The sequence below is a fragment of the Capricornis sumatraensis genome, chromosome 3 (assembly GCF_032405125.1).
Source record: "Capricornis sumatraensis isolate serow.1 chromosome 3, serow.2, whole genome shotgun sequence".
In the NCBI taxonomy this organism is placed as follows: Eukaryota; Metazoa; Chordata; class Mammalia; order Artiodactyla; family Bovidae; genus Capricornis; species Capricornis sumatraensis.
Window position 1 is genome coordinate 151,923,620 of NC_091071.1, and position 25,119 is coordinate 151,948,738.

Sequence of the window (25,119 nt, forward strand, 5' to 3'; positions counted from 1 at the left end):
CTGGTGGCGTGTTCTCATCTACAAAGCAAGGGTCACTTTGTAACTCCTGGGCTACTTTCCTTGGTAAGATTTGTGAGGCTCTGTGGGGCTAATGATTAGGCTAAGGACATTTGGGCCAGAAGATAAGGCTTAACAAAGCTCATTCTGGTCCCACCAATAGGACCAACACTATCATAATAGGGAAGAAGTGGTTTATTGGAGGTCATCAGTGTAAAAAGAGAGGAAGAAGAAATCATGGTGCCAACATCCACCCCCCCCAACCCCCTGCTTCTTCTGGCCCCTGGTCTTGGCCTGTTGCTGCAGAATCACAGGTTTTTCCTTGGGAAGGCAGCAGCTGCCCATGGAGGGGACCTTGAAATGCCGCATGGCCCTTTTGTCCATCTTTGCTGGCAGTTTGGACAGCATCTAAGAAAGCAACGTGGTCCCTTGACCTGACTCAGCTCACCCCCACCCTGCTCTCTACTGGAAGCAAGTTGGCCTACAAAAGCTGCTATCCCAGAGTGGGAGTCATCACACACAGCTGGCAGAAGAATGAGGGGGTGTCCAGTGGTTAGGACTTCGTGCTTTCACCACTGAAGGCCCTGGGTTCAATCCCTGGTCAGAGGACTAAGATCCCACAAGCCATGTGGTATGGCCAAAAAAGAAGAAAAAAAAAGAATGGGGGCTTCATCCACCATTAGTGGCAATTTATCTAAATGTGTGGCAGCCCCAAGTAGGGAATTAACCGCTTCCATGGCTAGGTCAGGCCCACCACGTGAAATTCTCTCCACTTCCAGGTCCATTTTAAGCCAAAACAGAAACACTCTCAGCACAGCCCTTCTCCTTCTCCAAGTGGGGACACTTCCTGGCAGCGCCTGTGGATGCTCCCAGCTGCAGGCCAGCCTGTGCCCTCCCTTCCCTCACTTCCCTGGCGGGGTTACCCAGCAGACATTTAGAGGAATTGCCTCTAGAGGACCTCCTGAGACAGTGTGTGTGAAGAGCGGGCTGTGAACTACCCAACCACATATGTCAGTGCTGTGAGCCTCCAGCACGTTACCCCTTCCTCAGGTACCTCCCAGAGCTCCCCTTTGCCCTCAGAGTGAAGGCTGCACCCCTGAAGCAGACCTTGACTGCCTGGGCCTGAGCATGACCCCGCAATGGCCAGAGACACTGACGCTCACGTCTCACTTCTTTCTTCTTTACCTAGTTTTGAGCCAGAAGGATGAGCTACAGTTCACTGCACACGCTTTCTGCCTTTGAGCATTTGCTCAGCTGGTTTCCTCTGCCAGGAATGCTTTTTCCTACTTAAACCAAACTCTGAATTCTAATACCACCCTTCCATCAGTTCTCCCTTCTTCCCTGAGCCGGAAGTAACATCCTGTTCTCTGTATTCATCTGGCCCTTATCAGTAAGCCCCAGTCTTGCCACCTTATTCATGCTGGATATTATAGTCGTGTGAGCATCTGGTTTGTCATCTCAACCAGCTGGAAGTTTCCTGAGGACACTGCTCTTTTCTTCACCCCTGCCAGCTCTCCCAGTCATACCTGGAGGCCCTCCTGGACAGCCAGAGCTGGAGTGGACCACAGAAATGGCAGTGAGGGTAGAAGCTTTCACAAACCTCTGGGAAAGCCTAGGTCACATGCAGAGGCTGGGCGGGATGCGAATCTGCCAAGGGAGGTGAGGATCTGCCTGAGAGTGGAGGTTGGGATGGCAGCAGAGACCACAGAGTAGAGGTCCCCCAGGTGTGGACCCCAGACCAGGAGCATCAGCATCGCCTTGGGGACGTGTTAGAGATGGAGGGTAAGAGCCCCAGCCAGACATACAGCATTAGAAACTCTGGGGCTGGGGCCCAGTGAGCTTGGATTTAAGAAGCTCTCCACATGATTCTGGTGCCAGGTGAACTCTGAGAAGCACCACCATGAGTCAGGGGCCTTGTGCCAGGTGAGAGGCCAGTGAAGCCAGTCCTCCAAGGTTTGGAGCTTGGCCTTGAAGTTTGTTGGCCGGCTGAGGTGGGACTTAGTGATATCACTTCTTTGGGTTGTCCTCATCCACTGAGGGTCCTGGGGTCCCTAAATGTTTCTATGCATAAGAATCTCCCTGGGGACATGCCATTAAAAAAATTCTTTTGTTTCAGAAAATATAATTCTTCAGGTCAGAAATCTATAGTTTAATAGGCTGCCAGGTGGTCCTGATACGGGTAGTTCAGGGCCACTTTGAGAAGCCCTGATGTAGAGGCTTTTCATGTAGGTGGCTGTGACTGTGTCTATACCAGCGACACCTCTGGGATGTTGAGATGCACTGGTCTTAAGAGGGAGGGCTCCCCAACTTGTGGGCTTCCTAATTCCCAACCCAGGAATCGAACTGGGGTCTCCCGAATTGCTGGCAAATTCTTTACTAGCTAAGCTACCCAGGAAGCCACTAAGGGACTTGAAAGTGAAAGTGAAAGTTGCTCTGTCATGTCCTACTCTTTGCAACCCCTTGGACTATAGAGTTCATGGAATTCTCCAGGCCAGAATACTAGAGTGGGTAGCCTTTCCCTTCTCCAGGGGATCTTCCCAACCCAGGGATCGAACCCAGGTCTCCTGCATTGCAGGCAGATTCTTTACCAGCTGAGCCACAAGGGAAGCCCAAGAATAATGGAGTGGGTAGCCTACCCCTTCTCCAGCGGATCTTCCCGACCTAGGAATGGAACCGGGGTCTCCTGCTTTGCAGGTGGATTCCTGAATCACTTGATCACCCCATGCCCCAGGTGCTATTCCCCCAGCCACCACCAGGGGTCTCAGGCTCCCTGCAAACCCTGCCAGTCAAGCTCTAATCTCTGCAGTCTCTCTTTGGGCACTTGAGCTGCCTTAGTGCTGTTCAACCTGCAGGTGACCCCAGGGGTCACTAGACTCCACAGAGAGGAGGGGGATGCCTGCCTCCAGGGGCTATGCCTGTGATCTCGGCATCAACTAGTGCTCAAACCCTGAGCAGATGCTCATCAAGTGCCATTCTGACTTCCCTCTCCATCTCCATGTCAGGACAGCCAACCTGAATGGTGGGCCCTCCCCCCTGCTTCACTGGCAGTGCTGGGAAACACAGGTCATAGCTTGGGAATGTGGCCGTGGGGCGGGGGTGATTGCAGGCGGGAGAAGGCCATGTGACCTCTCCTCAACAGCCTCCCTGCTCTGCTGCTCTGTCTCCGAGCCCCATGCCCATCCAAGTGCAGATGGGTGCTAGAGGTGAGGGGCCACCGTGGGCAGCGGCCTCTGTCCTCCTGACCTGTCGGCTCTGGTGGGCAGAGAGGGTGAGGGATGTCACCAGCTGGTCCCCCCGGTAGAGGAGGCGGCTGGGTGCAAGGCTCAGGAACCCACGGTCACTGTGGGGCCACACCTGCCGTGGCAGGACTGGGGAGGCAGAGGGGGGACTCCAGGCCCCTCGAGTAGAAGTCAGAGGTTTTGAGAGCTCTCTGATCCTCAGCACCAGGGAGGACTGGGTATGGTCCAGCTCTAGCAGTTGAGGTTCGGTGGTGTGGATTCCAGCATCAGGGAGCTTGGCCATTTGGTCAGGGAAAAGGGCATCATAGGGGCCATTTGCCGTCAGTACCTCCTGTGGTGGACACTGCAAGACAAATGGGTCAGTGCACGCATCTTGACTGCTGCAGCCAAGTGTCACTCTCGTCTTCCCCTGGGATTGAGCGGCACCCCCCCGCTTTGAGCCAAGGCACCATTAAGGGGGTTTCTCATTTGTCAGGGTCCGGAAGCTGTAAGGAGAGAAAAGGCAGATCCCGCTGCTTGGGAATGAGCAGGGTGGCTAAATAGGGAGGCCTCTCTGTCCCTCCCCTCTCCTCCCCCTCTGCTCCAGGGCCCAGGCACCACCTCCCCCGGCCAGCTGCCTGCCTGCCACCCAGCCTGTCCCGGCCAGCCTAGCCCCTACTCCTCCTTCCCCCTCCCCAAGCTCCTTCCCCTCCCCCCAGACCTCGTGCAGAGCCTCAGCAGAGTGAGTGGGGCTGGGCAGGCTGGGCTCCGGCTCCCTGGGGAGCCGGAGGGGTGGGCAGTGGGCAGGCCACAGGAGGCCTGGTGCCAGGACAGAGCCTTCAGGACAAGCGCCGGCTGGGGTCCGTGTGCAGAGTCTTGCGGGGTAAGTTGGGGTGCAAGCCCTGCCCCTGGGCGAAGCCAAAGGGGCTTGGGGTGGGGGACCAGGAGGAGGGGCCAGGGGGCTGTGGCGGATTCATGTCTGTATTTGGCAGTCGGATTGGAGCCAGCTCAGTGAGGCTGGGCCCTTGGCCAGTTGCAGGGGAGGGCGTCAGGGCCCTGGGGACACCCCTCTCCCAAAGCAGTGTTGGTGCCCCCTCCTTTTCCCCTGAGCCGCCCTTCTCTGTGGATGACTCAAAACTCTGCCTTCCTGGCCCCTGAGAGTTTGGGGGTTTGTGCTCAAGGGCTGGGGCCAACAGGTGCCCCTGGGGTATCTGGGGCAGGAAGCTGAGAAGGGAGTGGGGGAAGGGCTGGCTGGACAGTGCCGCCTCATGGGCCCTGGCACTGAGGTCAGGATGGGGCTTGTCCGAGGCGTGTGTTCCTCTGCACCAGGCCCAGCTGACTGGAGAAACGGGTGTCCTGGTTGTGCCACTCTGGGGCCCAGAGCCATGACCCACCTGCACTGGGGGCCTGCAGTTCAATGCTGGGAATGTGGGTTCCCGGCTCCGGTGGAATCCCAAATCTCCCACAAGGTCCAGGAACAGCCCCTTTGGGGCCTGAATTCTTTGCCCCAGGCCATTCTCTATGGTTGCCCCACTCAAGAGGATCAGCAGGGTCAGGATTGGGAACGTCTGGCAGATCACGAGTCCAGGGCTCTGGGACAGGAAACACCTGGGCAAGGTCATACAGCGAGTGAGTAGGAGCCCCAGGATGTGAAGTCAGGGCAGAGCTGGCCTACGGAGCTTCCTTGGCTCCTGGGCCTTTACAGAGCTACATCAACTCCTGGGCTCTGCAACTTTGCAGACCTTATCAGGTCCTTGACCCCAGACTATTCCACCAGCTGTCTCAGTCTCCCTGCCCACCCCCCCTTTCTTCCAGACATCTCTATGTCATTGTTTCTCCTCTGTCTCTCCTCCAGGTGGGTCAACATCTCCTTTCAGCAGTCCTATCACCTCTGACGAGGAGTATCTGAGCCCCCCAGAGGAGTTCCCGGAACCTGGGGAGACCTGGCCCCGAGCCCCCACCATGAAGCTCAGTCCTGGCCAGAATCGCCGTTCCTCGGACACTGGCTCCAAGGCGCCCCCTACTTTCAAGGTCAGACCCCCTAAGGCCAGCCCCCAGCCCTATTCCTTTGCGTGGCCCTTTGTTCTTGGGACCACACCAGGCTCCAGCAAGGCCTGGGGCTTTGTCCCATCAACCCTTCTTACCCAGAGTCGGCCTCCGTCAGACTGGTGTGGAAGAGACCTTTGACCCAGGGTCCCCCTGACCCTAAGAGTCAAAGCTGGGCCCTGTCTCACCTGTCACCTCGGGGTCCCCTGCAGGTCTCACTTATGGACCAGTCAGTAAGGGAAGGCCAAGATGTCACCATGAGCATCCGTGTGCAGGGCGAGCCCAAGCCAGTGGTCTCCTGGTGAGTAGCAGCCCCTGACTACCATCTTCCAGCTTTGCCGGTTCCAGGCTGGACCCTGTGAAGCCTGGCTTTGGGTGGGGTGTCAGTGAACACTTTGTGGACTTCAGTCTGTCCGAAGGGGCATCATCCCAGGCACAGTGGGATCCCAGGCTACCTGCACTGTGGCCCCACCCCTGCCCTGGTGTTCACACTCATTCAGGGCTTCCCCTCTGCAAGGGGTTTGGGTAACAGATGGTCTCCTGTCTGTCCGCTTGGTGTGAATGACCAGGTGTCCTCTCACTCCAGAGGAAGCCTCCCAACCCCCATCCCAACCTCAGCCCTGTCGTTTGACAATAGGGTGATTTTTTGAGGCCTGTGCTGTGCCCAGCCCTGCACTGGGCCCACACTTAATAATTTGTTACTGAGTTGCCAGTGTCCAGAGTTAAACTTGGGCCTTAGCTTCCGGGCTTCATCTCAGGTACCATTTGATGACTCATTTGGCTTAGCTTTCTATTGGTTTGGGTTCTCTTTTTCAGTTTTAAATGATTATCTGGTCCCCAGTGTAGTTTTTTTTAACACTAAGTTATTTCCTATTCCTTTTGGGAAGCGAGAAAGCTATCTGTCCATTAACATAAGTAAAAACAAGACAAAAATCTAAGAATTATCAAGAGCTGAATAGCTTGGTGTTACTCTTAACTGCAATTACCAGGAGCCTGGCGGGCTACAGTCCATAAGGCCACAAAGAGTTGGATGCCACTAAGCGCACGCACACACAAATGCAGTTAGGTTCCAAGAAGGGAGTGACCCAGGTGGGCAGAGGGTGTCTGGAAGTTCCTGGGGGGCGGGGAGCAGTGGTGGGATTGTGAGTCAGGGTGAAAAGCAAGCCTTGTAACCCAGGGGTGCCCATGCCCAGTGAGACATATCTGGGGAGCGGACAAACGATGTTGGGGTGGGAGGCCTGCTTGGCTTTGCAGCCCCGTGCTCGCAGGGCCTGGGGACTGAGTTCTCACCCTTCCCACAGGCTGAGAAACCGTCAGCCTGTGCGCCCAGACCAGCGGCGCTTTGCCGAGGAGGCAGAGGATGGGCTATGCCGGCTTCGGATCCTGGCTGCTGAGCGGGGCGACGCTGGCTTCTACACCTGCAAGGCGGTTAACGAGTATGGCGCTCGACAGTGCGAGGCGCGCCTGGAGGTCAGAGGTGAGTACCTCAAGCTCTCTGTGAACCCCTCACCCTGGCCCCGGCCTCATCCCTGCCCGGTTGCCAATTTTCACACAAGCTTAGTTAATGGCGTGCCACAACTGAAAGGGCCTTTGAGGTCCCTAGGTTCAGCTGCTTATGCTGTAGTGAGTAAAATGAGACCCAGAGAGGGGAGGCAATTTGCCCTAGGTCACACAGCAAATTGTTGAGCGCTCAGCTTACTACGCAGTACTGCCTTCCCTACCCTCCATCACGCCTGCTCCAGTGCCAGCTTGAGAGACCCTGCTTCCTGTCGCCGGCGGTCCTCATCTCACACTCTTCTAAGCCTTGGTCACCTTGCCAGGCCCTTTCCTCACACCCACTCCCCGCTCCTCTCTTGCCTGTTCCACCCATCCCATCACTGTGTGGACGATACCGTGGTTGGGCGTGGCAGTGGGGAGTGTTTGATAGTTGGACCCGTCCGGAGGGGCCCTTGAAGTGATTTGGGCATGAAGCTTTGCAGGGACCCCAGGGTTGCCAGAGTGAGCAGAGCTGGGAAGAGATGGAGAGGACTGGGCCCCCAGAGTCGGGGCGTAAGGGCAGGTGGCCTCTAGGCCTCAGGGACAGCAGGCGGCTCCTTGGGGCTGGTGCTTGTCCTCCCCTGGGCAGGCTGTCTGCCTCACCTTCTACTCCCTCTCTTCCCTGTGGGCAGTTCAGGGTCAGGAACCCCCTCCTCAGCTCCACACTCAGCCACCTCCCCCTCTTCCTGGCAGAGGCCAGCTCTGAGGAGCCCCCCAGCCCCCTGCTGGAGCCTGGACCCAGAGTCATGGTCCCCGCCCCCCGCCCCGCCCCCAGTCCCCATGTGCTTAGTGACCACGCCCGTGCCTCCAGAGCCTGGGGCTGCCACCTCTTCCATCTCTGAATTCTTCAGCTCTCCTCCTGCCCACCCCCCAGCCCAGCCCCCTTCCTGGTCCTGCTCCTTCCCCCACCGCCCCCCTGCACCCCCACATCAGGGCCTGGCTCTGCCTTGCTTCTCTGTGTTAACCCACGTCTCGGTGCTCCTCTCTTTGGGATTCCCCCCAGTGTCCCCCAGGTGGTGAGGGTGCTCCTGACTCCTAGGAATGCCTTTTTCTTGATTGCCCAGGGCCTCTGCCTGCCCAGGAACCCTGGAGACCTGGCCTCTGGCTGACTGCTGCCCCCTCCCCCCAGGGCTGACCTGGGGGGTAGCTGAAAGTAGCAATGCCGCCCTGGAAGTCTTAAGAGGGGCCCTAGCCAGGTCTGCGTGCGTGTGCGTGCCTGTGCGTGCGTGTGCGTGTGCTGCACTAACCTGCCGCTTGCTGACTGAGGTTTTTGTCTGTACACAGGCGAGTGAGCTCTCAGGGGGCCACCTGCGCTCCCCCCCGCTACCCTCCGAGCCGCGCCCCTGTCTCAGGCACCTCTCGGACCTCGCTGTGTTTCACTGCCTCCTGCCCACAGACCCTGCCGGCCCGGACCCTGTCCCAGCCTCCCCTCCCCTCCCCACCCACGCAGCGTCCTGGGACAGCCCATGAGCCCTTATGGACCCCACTCCCCAAGTGGACACATGGTCGGGCAGGCTGGGAGCTCCCCCACGGACTGGGTGCCAGGAGGGGAGGGCTGCTGTGAGGAGTATCAAGACCACCCCCCAGTCTCTCCCTGAAGGGGAGCACCCAGCGAGTGCATGTGCTGCCTCTGCTATAGGCCCTGTCTGTCTTTCTGTTTGTCTGTCTGTGTGTCTGTGACAGTCAGGGAAGGATGCCCTCCAGCTGGCATGGGGTCAGGCAAAGGGGGAGAGGACATGGCCTGGCATCCGTAGGATAGAGGGAACCAGAGGGGCAGGGGGCTGTGGGCAAGGGGCTCAGGGGGCACTGACCATTCCAGAAATGGGTTTCAAATGGCACAATCCTTTCTATTTCACAAGAGACCAAAAGCCAGAGGCCCTTGGGCCCTGTGCTGATGAGGAGGCCTGGCTGAGGCCCGGCCCTGGGCGGCAGGCTTAGGGCCCTTAGGGGCTCCCTTGTTCACCATCAGGGCCAGGGATGCTCTATCTGAGAATGAGAGTTAGCCAGGCTTGGCGCAGGAGTAGGGGCCTGCTGTAGTTGGTGTGGGCATATTCAGAAATACCTGTTTCTTAGTTCAAATAAAGTCCAGTTTGTACCCAGCTGGTGTGCTGTGTCTTCTTTTTCCGCCGCCGTCTCTGTCCCCACGTGGCCCTCTCGGTTTTCATGCCCTTGATCCCTTCCCACTTCCCCTGAGTTCCCCCTCTCTGGCCCAGGTGGGATGGCCATGCAGAAGCCAGGCCTGGGAGCTCCTTGCTGTCTTGGCCTGCTGGGCGGGCGGGCTTTCCCTGTCTCCAAAGGAACAAAAATGCATCTCTCTCTCTGTGTCTGTCTGTCTCTCTGTGTGTGTGCGTGTGTGTCTCCCTCTCCCCATGTTTCTCTGCTCCGTGTGTGCCCCCTGTGGCTGCTTCCCCCACCCAGCACACCCTGAAAGCCGGTCCCTGGCCGTGCTGGCCCCTCTGCAGGACGTGGACGTGGGGGCCGGGGAGATGGCGCTGTTTGAGTGCCTGGTGGCGGGTCCCACCGACGTGGAGGTAGACTGGCTGTGCCGAGGCCGCCTGCTGCAGCCCGCACTACTCAAATGCAAGATGCATTTTGATGGCCGCAAATGCAAGCTGCTGCTCACCTCTGTGCATGAGGACGACAGTGGCGTCTACACCTGCAAGCTCAGCACGGCCAAAGGTAACTGCCCACTTGGGCCCGAGGGCTGCTGCCGGCTCCCCAGAGCTGGAGGGAGGGGAGTGGACGTGTAGGAGCCCTGATGGAGCTGGTGTGGAATAAGACGGCCAGAAAACGGGCCTCCATCTCTGGGGAGAAGAGCAGTGGGATGAGACAGTGCAGTGCACCCGCCTCCATCAAGTCGGCACTGGCAGTCACAGCTGGCACAAAGCAGGTGTTTGACACAGTGTCCCGGTTCACTGTCGTTCCTGTTGGGGAGTCCAGTGCCAACCTGTAGCAACCACACCTGGACTGGGGTTCCCAGTCCTGCCATACAGCAGCCCTGCCATACAGCAGCCACGTAACTGGACAAGTCATTTCATTTCTCGGAGCTTTAGGCTGTTCGCCTGTAAACAGGGATCGTAGCGGGAGCGATAGGGCTAATGAGATAATGTATGGATGGACAAAGCTAAGCACCTGGCGAAGGATGGCGCCTAATGAATGTCTGCTGTTATTAATGACACCTCTGGCCTGGTCCCCGTCCTCGTTTGAGGAACTGAGATAATGCCTCATCTGGTTGTGGTGACGTGCACCTAAAGGGGACCTTGAGGCCTTTGTAAGCAGGAAGGGATCAGGTCAGCATCAGGGGCTGCTGTTTGCCCAGAAGATTCTGTGTGCAGTGGTAGTGTGGGGCACAGGGGCATGTGCTCTGGGTCTGGGATGGGGGCGAGGGAGTGTGGGCACGACCTGGCCATAGAGGAGAGTTCCAAGGGTAGGGGGAAGGGGTCTGGAGGACGGAGTGGGCTTGGCTTTAGCCCCTTCTCTTAGAGCTGTGCTGAGTTTCACCCTGGGTGGGCAGGACGAGGTGAGGAGGGGAGAGCCAGGCCATGCCCTGGTCTCCCACATATCCCCACTGCCCCAGCAGCCTGGTGCCTGCTCTCACTGCCCACCAGCCTCTGGAGATGGTCCGGCCTCGCGATCTTGCCCGTGGCCTCAGTCTGGTGCGCTGGGACCTAGCTGGGCTCTTCGCAGGCTCCAGTTTTTGCCCGAGCTCCTTTTACCTGCCCAGCATGAGGGCGGGACTGGTGGGTTGGGGTGCCCAGGGTTCCACAGCCTTCCCTGCCCCAATGCTGACCCCTCCCTGCCAGATGAACTGACCTGCAGTGCCCGACTGACCGTGCGTCCCTCGCTGGCGCCCCTGTTCACGCGGCTGCTGGAGGATGTGGAAGTGCTGGAGGGCCGCGCTGCCCGCTTCGACTGCAAGATCAGCGGGAGCCCGCCCCCCTCTGTTACCTGGACTCACTTTGGTATGGCCCTCCACCCCGCAGATGTTGGGAGGGGGACCCCTCCCCAGGGGTGAGAGGGCAGGGCCCCTGTCTGAGGCTGCCGCCTGACCCCCGTCCCTCGCAGGCCGCCCCGTGGAGGAGAGCGAGAACGTGCGGCTGCGGCAGGACGGGGGCCTACACTCGCTGCACATCGTGCACGTGGGCAGTGAGGATGAGGGGCTCTACGCGGTCAGTGCTGCCAACACCCACGGCCAGGCCCACTGCTCAGCCCAGCTCTACGTGGAGGAGCCTCGGACGGCCGCCACCGGCCCTAGGTACCGCCCTGAGCCCCCCACCGCCCCCGCGCAGCCAGGGCTGCCTCCGGGGGCCCCAGCCCTGAGGTAGGAGGTGTGACTCCGAGCCGCTGGGCCGCTGTGTGGTTCTTATAGCTCCAAGCTGGAGAAGATGCCCTCCATCCCCGAGGAGCCCGAGCAGGGTGAGCTGGAGCGGCTGTCCATGCCTGACTTCCTGCGGCCGCTGCAGGATCTGGACGTGGGACTGGCCAAGGAGGCCATGCTGGAGTGCCAGGTGACTGGCCTGCCCTACCCTACCATCAGCTGGTTCCACAACGGCCACCGCATCCAGAGCAGTGACGACCGGCGCATGACACAGTGTACGTGTCCGGGAAGGGGCTCTGGGGCTGTCCCCTCCAGCACCTTCTTTGCTTGCAAGAGCCCATCCCCTCTCCCCACCCTTGGGCCTTCCTTCTCTCACCTGGTCAGGGATGAGGTGCCTGGGAGCCCAGAGAGGCTATGGGGTCGCAGCCTCCTGCCTTGAGCCCACCCAGCCCCCATCAGCTGGGTCACCACTCTCGGCCTCAGAGGCTGGTTAGCACTTACTGGCCCAGCAGTCCAGCCTGCTACTGACTGTGGGCAAGTTACAGAACTCTCCAAGCCTCAGATGAGGATCTGTGGTAGGCTTGTTGTGGGAATTGAATCAGTTAATACACAGAGAGCATATAGGGCAAATAGCAAGGGGCCAGTGAGTGTTAAATGTCACTGTTACGGCTGCTGTTGTTACCATTACCATCATCCTAGTTGATAAAGTGATGCTTCTCACACCCTCCTGGAGAAATTCCAGTGAAAATCCCGACATGGGTAGCGTCTGCATCAAAAGGATGCTTGGTTCAGGGTTGTTCAATAACAAATAAAGAAGAAAGAGCAGCAGGAAAATTACACAGGAGTGTATTTGGGATGGTGTCCTCCTGCTCCTCCTCTTACTAAGTCACTTCAGTTGTGTCTGATTCTGTGCAACCGCACAGACGGCAGCCCACCAGGCTCCCCCGTCCCTGGGGTTCTCCAGGCAAGAACACTGAAGTGGGTTGCCATTTCCTTCTCCAGTGCATGAAAGTGAAAAGTGAAAGTGAAGTTGCTCAGTCGTGTCCGACTCCTAGTGACCCCATGGACTGCACCCCACCAGGCTCCTCCGTCCATGGATTTTCCAGGCGAGGATACTGGAGCGGTGTGCCATTGGCTTCTCTGGGTGTCCTCCTAGCCTTGGGTGTTTTCTCAAGGGGTATCTCAGTTCCATCCTTGAAGGAATCTGAGCCTCGTGTGAGAAGGTCTAGCTACGCCCTCTCAGACAGTACCACATGCAACCCATGATGGGTTCCTCTAACTGCTGCTGCAGTGTGACAAAACTCACCTTTGGTAAGCACTTCTTGAGTGGCAGGCCCTGATGCTAAAGGCCTGACATGAGAATCCCGCCTTCCTCACCATAGGACTGTAAGGCAAGTATTATGGTCCCTGTTTACAGATGGGAAAACTGAGGCTTGCAGAGGGACAGAGATTTACATAAAGGCAGACAAATACCATCCGACTGCCTAACCAGGACATCTGTCACCCGTGCTCCACGCACCCCTCCCATCCCCAGTGTCACCGCCTTGGCTCTGACTCTCCCCTCGATCCCCATCCACCACTGTCTTTGCTCAGCCCACAGGCTTCCCATCTCCCAATCTGCTCTCAGGCCCAGGCTGAGCGTCTGTCTCAGGATCTGAGCCGGCGCCTCTGTTTCTGTCTGTATCTGGGGTCAGCACTGGCCTTGGGCTTCTCTTCCTTTATAAATAGTGTCAGCAGAGATAAATGAATGGGTGGCTGTTCCGAGCAGAGATAACCTCTAAGAGCGGGGAGGGGTGTTTGGGGACGGCCCTGACGTCGAGGAGGAAGGACAGTGCACATCTCTTCCCCTTCATGTCCCTCCGGGGAATGGCCTCCTCTCCGTCATTCAGGAAGCACGGTGTAGGGAGAGAGCTTGGGAATCAAAGGTAACCAAGTTCAAGCCATGGCTTCATTGTCTATTAGTGGTGTGACCTTGGGACAAGTCTGTTAATGTCTCTGACCTCATTGGTAACATGAGGACACTCTTGCAGGGTTGTTGAAAGGATATGGAGAAAAAAATGCACGTCAAATATCTGGCATGGACTGAGCACAGTGCAAACAAATTTTATTATAATTTATAATCTAATGTATTTGGCACTTAGTGCATGCAAGGCATCCAGTTTTGAGCCTGGTAGGACAAATCAGCTCTGTCTTCAAGGAGCTTACAGAAGGCAGGACGCATGCAAGAAAAGAGGAAGGACCACCTGAAGTAGTGTGGGCTGGGTGCTGGGCATCCTGGGGAGGGAGTCAGAGGTGGAGGGGCAGAGGGGACCAGGGGCATTGAGAGGAGTGCCCTGGGCTGGCACTCACTAAACTGTATGTTGAAGGAGAAGGAGGCCTCAGGTAAGAGAACAGTCCAGAAGAGAGGAATTTTGTGAGCAGAGACCTGGAGATGGGACTCATGTGGCTTGTTCAGGAACCTGATGGTGGGTCAGGGTCAGGACATGGAAGAATAGCAGGAGACGGAGTGGATGAGAGTTTGGACTGAGGGCTTTGGAGGCCACCTGTTTGGCAGTAGGTGCCGTGAAGGTCCTCAGGTGGAGCGATCGCATGTGATGAGGCTGGTGGGTGTGGACCACGCCAGTGGAGGCTTTCATGGGCTCTGAGCTAGAGATGGGTTGGGCAGTGGCTCTGAGGATGGAAAGAGGGAACTGTCCGGGGTAGGAACCTGCAGAGGGTGAAGTGTCGTAGAGGACGATGAGAAGGTGTGGGCCTGGGGCTGCAGGTGTGGATGGGCAGCCTGGACCTAGAGTGTAGCTCCCTTCTTGTGTCTGCCCTGCCCTTCCCTCCCGCCTATAGTGGATAGTGGGGGGGTAGCAGGGGGTGAAGGGCCAGGCCTGGATGGCGTGGGCCCATCCTCTGGAGTATCCTCCCAGCTCAGGCCCAGTGTCATGTGCCTCCCCGCCCCCAGACAGGGATGTCCATCGCTTGGTGTTCCCGGCCGTGGGACCTCAGCATGCTGGCGTCTACAAGAGCGTCATTGCTAACAAGCTGGGCAAAGCCGCCTGCTATGCTCATCTCTACGTCACAGGTGAGGCAGGTACCCTCCAGTCAGCTGGGTACATAGCCTAGCCTCTGGCCCACCTGGGGACCTGGGTGAGGGCAGGGCCTCTGCACCAGCTCTCTTTCCCCTCCGTTCTCTGGGGAGCCACCTGGCCTTGCCTGTGCCCCTGGGGCTTTACCTCCAGCCCATGCCCCAAGGCTTGGTGATCCCGTGGGGTGGTTGGGCCCTAAAGGACCCCCATGGACGGTGAACCTGTGGCTTTCAGATGTGGTTCCAGGCCCCCCAGACGGTGCCCCTCAGGTAGTGGCTGTGACCGGGAGGATGATCACACTTGCATGGAATCCCCCCAGGAGTCTGGACATGGCTATCGGTGGGTTCCGGCCACATGGGGCCATGGGTGGGGGGCGGGGCATGGACAAGACAGGCTCAGGCAGGGTACCGGGGGGCCCAGGAGAGGAAGGCAAGGCCCAGGGGGACATAGAGGTCAGAGTGGGAGTGGATGGAGCGTTGAAAATAGGACAGAAGTGGCTTTACGGGCCCCCTCCCCATGGTCGACAGAGCCCTGGCTCTGGGTCGGGGAGGTGGCAAAGCAGGGGCTGCCATGTTGCCTTCTCTTCTCAGAGGAACTGGGTGCCTGGGTGGTGGTTCTTCCCCGTGCACAGCATCCTCCTGCTCTGTGCCTCAGTCTGTCTACCTTGGGTGGTAGCAAGGAATTAGAACTAAGTTAAGCTCCCTGCCCGCCTGTAACTGGACCGCATGCCTGACTCCTCGTGGGCTCTGAGCTTTCCCCCGCTTGTGGCTGGGCAGGAGTGGGTGGGGGAACGGGCAGAAGCGACAGGAGAAACAGGTCCTCAGACCAGACTGATGATGAGTCCCTGGGTCCCGAGCCAGCAGAACGGGGGCAGGGGGCACCCCAACCAGGCCCGCCTCTAGCAGCTGCCTCCCCACCAGACCCAGACGCCCTGACCTACACCGTGCAGCACCAGGTGCTGGGCTCAGACCAGTGGACAGCGCTGGTCACGGGCCTGCGGCAGCCTGGGTGGGCAGCCACTGGATTGCGAAAGGGGGTCCAGCACATCTTCCGGGTTCTCAGCACCACCATCAAGAGCAGCAGCAAGCCCTCGCCCCCGTCCGAGCCCGCGCAGCTGCTGGAGCGTGGTGAGTCTGGTGTTCCTGGAGGGGGGTGAGCGAGAGCCATCGGGCCAGGGGACTGGGTGTCCATGGAGGAGGCTCCAGGGCTGGTGTGGACACAATAACTGGCAGGATTGGCATGGCTGCGCACAACTCCTACCTGTCAAGAGTGCTTCCTTCTCACTCCTGAAAGCTGCATGCACCAAAGTTGAGGCTGAGGCTCTGGGTCAGAGGAGCTGGAGGTCCAATCCCAGATCTGCCGCTCCTGGCTGAGTTTCCTAGACGAGTTGCTAAACCTCTGTGAGCCTCGGCTTCCTCGTCTATAAAAAAATGGAGCTCACGGGGTGATGGGTTCCGAGAGCAGTGGGTGCTGAGGGTCTGATGTCAGGCCCAGCACTGAGCCAGCCCTCCTGTCCGCAGGCCCGCCCCTGGAGGAGGCGCCTGCCGTGCTGGACAAGCCAGACGTCGTGTATGTCGTGGAGGGCCAGCCCACCAGTGTCACCGTCACCTTCAACCATGTGGAGGCCCAGGTCGTCTGGAGGAGGTGAGCCCGCCTTGCCTGCCCTGCTGCTCACATGAGGTGCCTGCTCCAGCTGGCCAGGCTGACCTCCCTGGGGCTGGATCCTGGGTGACCGCCCCTTCCTGTGTCCCTCAGCTGCCGAGGAGCCCTCCTAGAGGCCCGGCCGGGTGTGTACGAGCTGAGCCAGCCGGATGACAACCAGTACTCTCTTCGGATCTGCCGGGTGAGCCGCCGGGACCTGGGAGCCCTCACTTGCACTGCCCGCAACCGCCACGGCACACAGGCCTGCTCAGTCACCCTGGAGCTGGCAGGTGGGTGACCGCGGCCTCTTTAGCTCTCCCTACTCTGAGGCCCACAGCCCTCTCCTCAGCCCCCAGGTGTACACACCCACCTGACAATCCTAAGTGCCTCTGCTCAGGCTTGTCCATCTAATGGCTATAATAACTGCAGCAGTAGTAACAATAACGATACCAGTACTAATAAGATATTTATTGAGAAACTGTATGTGCTGGGCTCGGTGCTGAGTACCTTACATTTATTACTTGTTTAATATTTAGATCAACCCTGTGAGATGGAATCAGCTATTTTCTGCATGTTACAGATGGGGAAACTGAGGCCCAGAGAATGTGCTAAGTAACAGGCCCGGAGTCACACAATGTAATAAGTCAGGAGCTGAGATTCAAGCCTGGATGCCCTACTCCAAAGCCAGACAGTGTTCCTAGCTCCTGTGTTAAACATAGCAGGAAATAGTACTTCCAGAATAACACACTGGGGTGGGGCTGGGGGCAGGGGTGGAGCAGTGCAGGGGATGAAGGTAGAGAGAAAGGCCCAGGCGAAAGCATCTTATCACCGGACTCCCAGCTCTGGGATCCTGGCTGCTGCTCTTTTGCACAAGCCTGTGTGACAGAGCCTCCCAACCTTTGCAGTGAGGTTTCTCCTTTCAAGATGTAGTCTCTCAGACCATAGCCTGCATTAAGTAGTAATTGTCTTGTTTTCCGGTTTGTTAATTAACTCTAGACACATGTAACTGCCACTCAGAACTTCGGATCTACGTGAGCTAAACAGTTACCTGCTGAGTAGATAAGATTCCAAGCAAATGCAAAGAAAGTGACATTTTAGTTAGCACAGGCCATCTTATCACGGGGTAAATGTACATCTTCTGGTGCTTTAAAAAAATTGTTGAAGTCCACTCAAAACTTTCTGATTCTTTTGACCTTCGTAGACTGACCCCTGCCACCACCTCCACCCCATACCCAGCAGACTAGGGACCAGATTCCTAGAGGACAGGACGGGCAGCTTTAAAGTGGGAGAGAGGTGGCCGTGGGGTGTGTGAGGAGGAGATATGGGGGCCTTGCTGGCCCTGCTGTGGATGGTGGATGGGGTGGAGCCACTGATGGTCTGGGTCTCTGGTTTCCCTTTTCTGTGTCTTCCCTTCTGCCTTGCATCCTCCCACCATACCCCACCCCTGCACTTCCCACTCAGCCACCCCTTTGCTTCTTGGTTGTGATTTTTTCGGGTTTTTTTGGCCATACCACATGGCTTGTGGGATCTCAGTTCCCCAGCGAGGGATCAAACCTGGGCCCCTGGCAGTGGAAGCAGAGTCCTAACCCCTAGACCACCAGGGAAGTCCCAACCACTGGCTCCTTATTAGTAGCATCTGTAGGATTCATCTTTCTTCCCAGGTGTAGGAGGAGCCCTGGGGTTTGGGGAGGCCCTGGATACTGAGAGAGCAGCAGCCAGCCTGGACAGGACAGTGACTGAGGGAGACTGAGTCCCATCTGGCCAGAGCTAGAGCAGGCCTGGGCTTGCATCCACACCCCTTCCTGTTGTGCCCACCCCCGTCCCCCAGGCAGGTGGAATGGTCCCTTCCCTCTATACCGGGGCCATGGATGCATTTTCCCCAGGATGCTGTCCCTTTTGTTCTGTGCAGAAGTCGAGCTATGTGCCTGAGGCTGGGTGGTGCTCCCTGCCCAGCACTCCTGCTTTCCCCCCTACTCCCCTTAAAGCCCAGATCCTCAAACACTCAGAAAGGAGGGGGAGGGCACCAGAAGTTTCTCCAAAACACACAAGCACATTGGAATATGTATTAAATTCCGTCATGAGAATTAGGAGCTGCTTTACCAGGAGATAACATGATATGTGTGGAGAATAAAATCAGTCACATGGGGGAGAACTAAACTGAGAACTGTTGACTATTCATCTTGCCATCTTCCAGATGGTAAAAGGCCCCTTAAATATTTAAATAAGATTCAGAGAGAAAACCTCAAGATGGAGGCAGTGCCATCCGTGAACTCCACGCGGGGTCACAGACTGAGCCGCCCACTGGGCCCTGGATGGGTACAGTCAGAGAAGCCCGAAGTAGGACTGTGCTGAGGGCCACCACCCACAGGGGGCAGTGTCGGGCCACTCCGGGACAGCCCATTAATGCAGTGAGGGAAGCAGCTCAGGACAGCCAGTCCTGTTTTTCCAATAGAGGCAGGAAATCCAGATTTCTTTTGTCTGTGAAAATCTCCTAATTTCAAAGCTGGCCAATGAATCCTGAGAGCCCAACAAAGCAAGCCTGCACCCCCTGGCTGAGGTTTTCCGAGATTTGCAGAACATCACGTTTAGATTTACAGGGAGAGTGCTTGGTTCAGGCCAGGAATTCATGTTCTTTGGCCAAGTTTGAGAGCCCCAGGGTCGGGTGTTGGGACTCTGAGGGGTGCGGGAGGGGTGCGGGGTCTGATGTTCTGCCTGAGCTGGTTGCTGAGGGAGGGTTCAGAGAGGGGCTGAGGAGGGAGGCCCTTGTGACCCCAACGTTCTGTTTCCCCACCACCACCCGTGTTTCAGAGGCCCCTCGGTTTGAGTCCATCATGGAGGATGTGGAGGTGGGGGCTGGAGAGACCGCTCGCTTTGCCGTGGTGGTGGACGGGAAGCCCCTGCCGGATATCATGTGGTACAAGGTCAGAGGCTGGCTGCAGCCTCCTTCTGAGCATGGGTGGAGGGGGTCGAATGGAGGGGTGACTTCCTGGGGGCTTGGAAGGGGTCAGGGAAGCCTGGACAGAGAGGAGGAGGAAGTGGGACCCAGAGGTGTTGGTGACACTGGGAAACAAGGGTGGCGCCAGGCCTCTAGGGGAGCTAGCGCTAGACCCTGAGGGCAGGGTGAGACTGGGTCTCTGGTGTGGAGGTAGAACTGGGTCCCAGGCAGACAGGAAGCTGGGCCCAGGCTGGGGTGACGGCCATCTCTGCAGGATGAGGCGCTGCTGACCGAGAGCAACCATGTGAGCTTTGTGTATGAAGAGAACGAGTGCTCCCTGGTGGTGCTCAGCGCCGGGGCCCAGGATGGAGGGGTCTACACCTGCACGGCCCGTAACCTGGCTGGCGAAGTCTCCTGCAAAGCAGAGCTGGCTGTGCACTCAGGTGGGTTGGAACTCAAGGGGAGCAAGGCAGAGTGCTCACCCAAGGATCCAATGATATGGGCCCAGCCTTTCACTGCAGACCACGCCCCCCTCCAGCCCCAGCTCCAACATTCATGCTTCTCTTCTGTGTCTTCCGGCTGCCCGCGTGGCTGAGTCTGCCCCATCCCTCGTCTTGTCCTCCCCACCTAACACCAGGCATCTCTTCCTCAGCTCAGACAGCTATGGAGGTGGAAGGGATCGGGGAAGACGAGGAGCAGCGAGGAAGGAGGCTCAGCGACTTCTATGACATCCACCAGGAGATTGGCAGGTGTGGGGCTCAGAGTGGGTGCGGTGTCTGGGGGCCGATAGAGGCTGGGCCTGAGGCTCAGCAACAGCTGAGCCCTGTCCTCTCCTCGCATCCTCACCCAGGGGTGCCTTCTCCTACCTGCGCCGTGTAGTGGAGCGAAGCTCCGGACTGGAGTTTGCAGCCAAGTTCATCCCCAGCCAGGCCAAGCCAAAGGCATCGGCGTGGCGGGAGGCACGGCTGCTGGCCCGGCTCCAGCATGACTGCATCCTCTACTTCCACGAGGCCTTCGAGAGGCGCCGGGGACTGGTCATTGTCACCGAGCTGTATCCTGGGACAGGCTGGGCGGGTGGGGGATATGTGGCCTGAACGACTGGTCCTTGGAACAGCCAATTAGCAACATGTTTTACATTTTACGAAGTGGTCCCGTTGACAACTGGGATTTCTCGAGGCATCTTTTTTTTTTTTTTAATTTTTCTTTATTTTTGGCTGCACTGGGTTATTTTGTTGCTGCGTGCAGGCTTTCTCTAGTTGCAGCGAGCAGGGGCTACTCTTCCGTACAGCGCACAGCCTTCTCATTGCAGTGGCTTCTCCGGTTGCGGAGCACAGGCTCTAGAGAGCATGGGCTCCAGGAGCTGTGGCACACAGACTTAGTTGCTCTGAGGCATGTGAGATCTTCTTGGACTAGGGATCAAACCCGTGTCCCCTGCACTGGCACGTGGATTCTTTACCACTGGACCACCAGGGAAGTCCAAGACATCTTATAAACACTTACAGAATGGAGTCTGGAGACATATGTGAAGACCAGCATTTTTTAGCTTAAATTTACAAAGTACTTGATGTGTGCCTGGCAGTGTTCTAGGAGCTTTACCAATATCTATTTCATTATCATGTATACTTATCTCTCGGAATTTTATTATCCCCATTTTATAGATGATGAAACTAAGGTGTAATGAGATAAAGTAACTCACCCAAGATCACACAGTTGGCGAGAGGCACATGATTTTTATCATGGAATGCAGTACAGTATATCCAAACATTTGCAGTGACCCGCATTTCAGATGCACGTTAATACTTGGCTTTATTTGAGAGGCTCTTCTCATACAGAACAGATTTTATTCTTTCATAAGAGCTGTAGTTAAACAAAGTCACACTGAGGTAAGGATGCTGGGCAGCTGGTTTGTCACTGCCACTAGCAGGGTGACTGTGTCTTACACGCTAGCCTCCCAGTCTGCACTGTTAGAACCCTGACCTCAGCAAAATGACAAATTATTATGTGTCATGGGCCTTCTGGGTCATTCTCAAATAGAGTCAAGAGGTTCCATCCACAGTCAACAAAACACTGCTCTAACTTGAGCCTTTCAGACACTTCACGGGGTAGGTGAGAAGAACATTATCCCTATTTGACACCGGCAGGAACCTAGGCTCAGAGAGGTTAGGTGACTTGCCTGAGATCCCACAGTGAGAGTTCAAGCAGGGTTGTCCCATCTACGCACCCAGATGACAGGGGAAGGGGAAGATGCAGTTGATAACTGGTAGCAGATGTGCTTTTTGGGGAAAGAGAACCCTGTGCTGAGCTAGGGCCCAACCAGAGCTCTGGGAGTGGAGGGCACCGCCTAAGGTGGGCCCGGCTGTTGGCACTGGTCACTGTTTCCTTGATCCAGGACATAGCTGCACAGAGGAGCTTCTGGAGCGAATGGCCAGGAAACCCACCGTGTGTGAGTCTGAGGTGAGGGCAGTGGGTGGGAGGGGCCAGGCTGGGCACCAGCGTTCACCGACCTGAGCTCTGAGACCTGAGGGGTACATCCCAGGCATGCCATCTGTGCCCACAAACAGGCCAAGGTGGTGTGGATGGCACTGTCAGGCAGGCAGCAGACCCCCACACTGGGACGTGCACTGTCTTCTATAAATCTCAGCGCCCACCCTGGCCCCCAGCTCTGCTTTCTCAGTCTTCCTCCCATAAAGATCACTCAGACGTTACCCCAGAAAGAGCCCCATCCAGACTCTGTTCAGCCTCAGTGCTATCCTGCCGTGTAGGGCTGTACAAATTGTGCACTGCACAATTCTACTTATTATCATGTAAATGGTGTCCTCCTCTAATTGTTCTGTGCTCAGCCTGTGCAGCTGCACATGGAAACCCTGAACCTCAGTAACCCCAAACCTATGTTTTGGCCCCCTCCTGAAGGCCACTTCCCAGGCATAGCCTGGCTTCTTGCCACAACCCTGGTGGTGATCAAACATAATACTCCCCGGACTCTGGGCCTCCTGTCTCCACAGATCCGGGCCTACATGCGGCAGGTGCTAGAAGGAATATGCTACTTGCACGAGAACCATGTGCTGCACCTGGATGTCAAGGTGCGATGCAGGTGTGGGGGGGGGGGGGTGGGAGCAGGCAGCACCTGTGGGAGCCAGGCCCTGGGGTGTCCTCCCCTTGGCCCTCAGCTCTCACGTCTTGCCTTGTGTCCCACAGCCCGAGAACCTGCTGGTGTGGGATGGTGTTGAGGGCGAGGAGCAGGTGAGGATCTGTGACTTTGGGAACGCTCAGGAGCTGACACCAGGAGAGCCCCAGTATTGCCAGTACGGCACACCGGAGTTCGTGGCACCCGAGATTGTCAACCAGACCCCTGTGTCTGGAGTCACTGACATCTGGTAATGTTGGCATGCTGAGCTGCTGGGGTGGGCCGGGGCAGCTTCCCCCCATGCCATGCTGAGGACTCACTCAGGGACAGAGAGGAGCTTTACTAAGCCCGAATGCCTGCCTTCTCTGACAGTCAGCTGGTGACCTTGTTCACAGGGGTCTCCTGCCCTTGTTACTACCTCCCTCTCCTCCCTCAGGGCCAACCCAGCCACTCAAGGCCTCAGCCCTAGTCCTGGGTGCCACACCTCCCCACCTACAGCCACCTTGCCTCCCCCCGCCAAGTGAAGCAGGCACAGTCTCTTGGTCCCCAGATTCCTCCAGACTTCCTAGGCCAGCCTTGCCATGATCCTTGAGTCCTCCAGGCACATCATGACCTCTGGATTCAGGGTCTTCCCCAAAGGAGGCGACCCTGTGCCCGTTTGTCCATGGCAGTGTTCATAGGGAGGACCCTGCCTCAGTAGGTCAGCAGTAGCGAGAGGATTGCTCACTTCTGGTGGAGCAGGGCTGCCCTCTTACCTGCTCACTCTCCTTTCCCCACAGGCCTGTGGGTGTCGTCGCCTTCCTCTGGTAAGAACCCCTTTGCTCTCAGGAACCCCGTCTCCTAACAGTTTCTCATAGCAGGCCCAACTGTTGGCAGAGCCTGGGGCAACAGAACATTTGAGGGCTGCAGCCTGCCCCTTCTCTTCCATGCCCTGGCTGCTTCCTACACTGGAAGGGGCCTCACGAGCATAAACGTGGACACTCTGCCTGCGTGTCCAAGCTTTGTCCACCACCATGTGCCTCCACAATGGTCGGACACACTGGTAGTATGCTTGGGAAGGCCAGTGCTGACTCAGTGCCATTTAGACAGGGGATTAGTCCAGAAGATGGGCTAGAAAGGGAAGGGCCAGACTCCTGGGACATATCCCATGAGCACAGACTCCTCACTGCAGGGACAGGCCGCAGCTGGGGGAGGGCTGGCACAGGTCTGCTAGAGCACAGGCCGAGGGCAGGGGTCTGGCTGCCCAGGGCTCAAGGCAGTGCTGCCGTCAGGGGCCCGTGTAGGGGCAGGATGGGCAAGAATCTGCAAGGTTCTGCCCAGATTCACCCAGCACCCACTCACGTCCCCAGCCCTGTTGCTCTTGCTGGCTTCCTACTCTCTCCTCTCAGCCCCTGGTGCCCCACCCTCACTGCAGCCCTCTCCACCCATGCAGCCTGACCGGAATCTCCCCGTTCGTTGGGGAAAACGATCGGACGACATTGATGAACATCCGAAACTACAACGTGGCCTTTGAGGAGACCACATTCCTGAGCCTGAGCAGGGAGGCCCGGGGCTTCCTCATCAAAGTGCTGGTGCGGGACCGGCTGTGAGTACGAGGCCCAAGGTGCCTCCCCGCTGCAGAGTTCTCCAACGCCACCCCTATTCCAGCCCAAGCCTTTGCCTGCAGTCAGTCAGTCCCCCAACTCCTTAGTGGCCCCATTTTCCCAAACATTTAATGAATGAATGCTAAATACCTTTTTAATACTCCTTCCTTTACAGGAGGCCTACTGCAGAGGAGACCCTCGAACATCCTTGGTTTAAAGTGAGTCTTGTCTTCCAAAACGGTGGTAGAAGAGGTTGAAGGAGAGAGAATGTTATTAGCAGCTCCATTTATTGAGTCCCTCCTGTGTGCAGTAACCATGATATGCATTTTATTTACATATAATCTGTTAGCCTCACAATAGCTCTACAAAGGAAGGTATGTATTATCACTCCCCTTTGGTTGATAAGGAAACAGGCTCAAATTGGAGTATCACAGACTGCAAGGCACAGGTCTGACCTGCCCCCTCCCCTGACATCCTAGGGATACTCATGAGAGTTCTCCTTGGCTCTTGAGATCAGCCCTGGGCCTCCTCACTCCTGGGGCTCACCTCTCTCCTGCCCTAGTCCTGCATACTGTGGTTGGTGGGTGGCCTGGCTGGTTTGTCCTCTTGGTTTTGAGCTCCCTGTGGGCAGAGTTCTCACTCATCTTCAAACCCCAGCACCACAGGGCATAGCACCAGGCAGAGGGAGGGCTTCAGCAAATGACCCAGTACAAGCAAACTGTTCATGGAGAACTGTGCTGAGTCCACAGAAGGCTGAGGTCATTCTGGTGTCTGTGCTTGGAATACAAGCCTGGTCTCTCAGATCAAAAACGAGCTCTCAAAAGGACAGCCTGGGTGGGTGGCTGAGGAGGGCATCTGAGGTCTGGCCCACCAAGGCTGCAGATGTCTGGGGCTCTGGCTGTTTAGGAAGGCAGTTGGTAAACTGAGGAGCAGGTTTCAAGTGAGAGGCCTGAGCACAGGCCTCCCAGGGCAGCCAGTGCGCCGTGGTAGGGCCTCGAGCCCTGGTGTAAGGTCTGGAGTCTGGGAGCCACTGATGTCCTCTCTCTGTACTTGGACGTGTGCTCAGTCGCTTCAGTCGTGCCCGCCTTTCTGCAATGCTATGGCCTGTAGCCCACCAGGCTCCTCTGTCCATGGGGCTCTCCAAACAAAAATACTGGAGTGGGTTGCTGTGTCTTCCTCCAGGGGATCTTCCTGAGCCAGGGATCGAACCCACATCTCTAATGTCTTCTGCGTTGGCAGGCGTGTTCTTTACCACTAGCACCGTGTGGGAAACCTCTCCATTTAGCTTCAGGGAATTTGTCCACACGTGGGCACCTTGACGGTGGGAGTTGTTGTGACAGACCCCCCTGGGAAGGGAGCCTGAGGAGCCCAGACTCGATGCTGCTGTATCTGCTGTCCCCTTCTGTGGACATTATCTCTGCACTGCTGAAGCCGGAACGTTAGGGTTGACGGAGGACTTTGCCTCAGGCCCTCTTTCTTGCTTTACAGGCACAGGCAAAGGGTGCAGAGGTGAGCACGGATCACCTAAAGCTATTCCTCTCCCGGAGGAGGTGGCAGGTAAACTTGTCTGGGCCCCACCTCTCTGCCTTCATCTTCAACATTCTACAGCTTGCTCTCTCTAACGCTGCCTTTTCTGTCAGATGCTCT

At 57.2% G+C, this 25,119-nt stretch overlaps 1 protein-coding gene across 2 annotated transcripts in view; it reads left to right on the forward strand.

The window, feature by feature from the left end:
* The window catches only part of SPEG (striated muscle enriched protein kinase), a 57,654-nt gene that overhangs the window by 21,905 nt on the left and 10,630 nt on the right, over positions 1-25,119 (forward strand). Inside the window, exons 7-29 of one of the 2 annotated variants that reach the window (XM_068967617.1) lie at positions 5,071-5,246; positions 5,474-5,562; positions 6,563-6,738; positions 9,216-9,476; positions 10,601-10,759; positions 10,863-11,052; positions 11,167-11,390; positions 14,066-14,185; positions 14,424-14,528; positions 15,110-15,316; positions 15,710-15,833; positions 15,945-16,120; positions 18,639-18,751; positions 19,040-19,208; positions 19,418-19,514; positions 19,616-19,816; positions 21,162-21,219; positions 21,768-21,845; positions 21,961-22,139; positions 22,669-22,695; positions 23,322-23,474; positions 23,648-23,690; positions 24,961-25,029. In XM_068967617.1, coding sequence (XP_068823718.1) covers positions 5,071-5,246; positions 5,474-5,562; positions 6,563-6,738; positions 9,216-9,476; positions 10,601-10,759; positions 10,863-11,052; positions 11,167-11,390; positions 14,066-14,185; positions 14,424-14,528; positions 15,110-15,316; positions 15,710-15,833; positions 15,945-16,120; positions 18,639-18,751; positions 19,040-19,208; positions 19,418-19,514; positions 19,616-19,816; positions 21,162-21,219; positions 21,768-21,845; positions 21,961-22,139; positions 22,669-22,695; positions 23,322-23,474; positions 23,648-23,690; positions 24,961-25,029 — 3,194 coding nt within the window. Of the gene's footprint in view, positions 1-5,070; positions 5,247-5,473; positions 5,563-6,562; positions 6,739-8,081; positions 8,554-9,215; positions 9,477-10,600; positions 10,760-10,862; positions 11,053-11,166; positions 11,391-14,065; positions 14,186-14,423; positions 14,529-15,109; positions 15,317-15,709; positions 15,834-15,944; positions 16,121-18,638; positions 18,752-19,039; positions 19,209-19,417; positions 19,515-19,615; positions 19,817-21,161; positions 21,220-21,767; positions 21,846-21,960; positions 22,140-22,668; positions 22,696-23,321; positions 23,475-23,647; positions 23,691-24,960; positions 25,030-25,119 lie in introns of those variants that run through there. The other variant, XM_068967618.1, reaches the window with a different exon arrangement.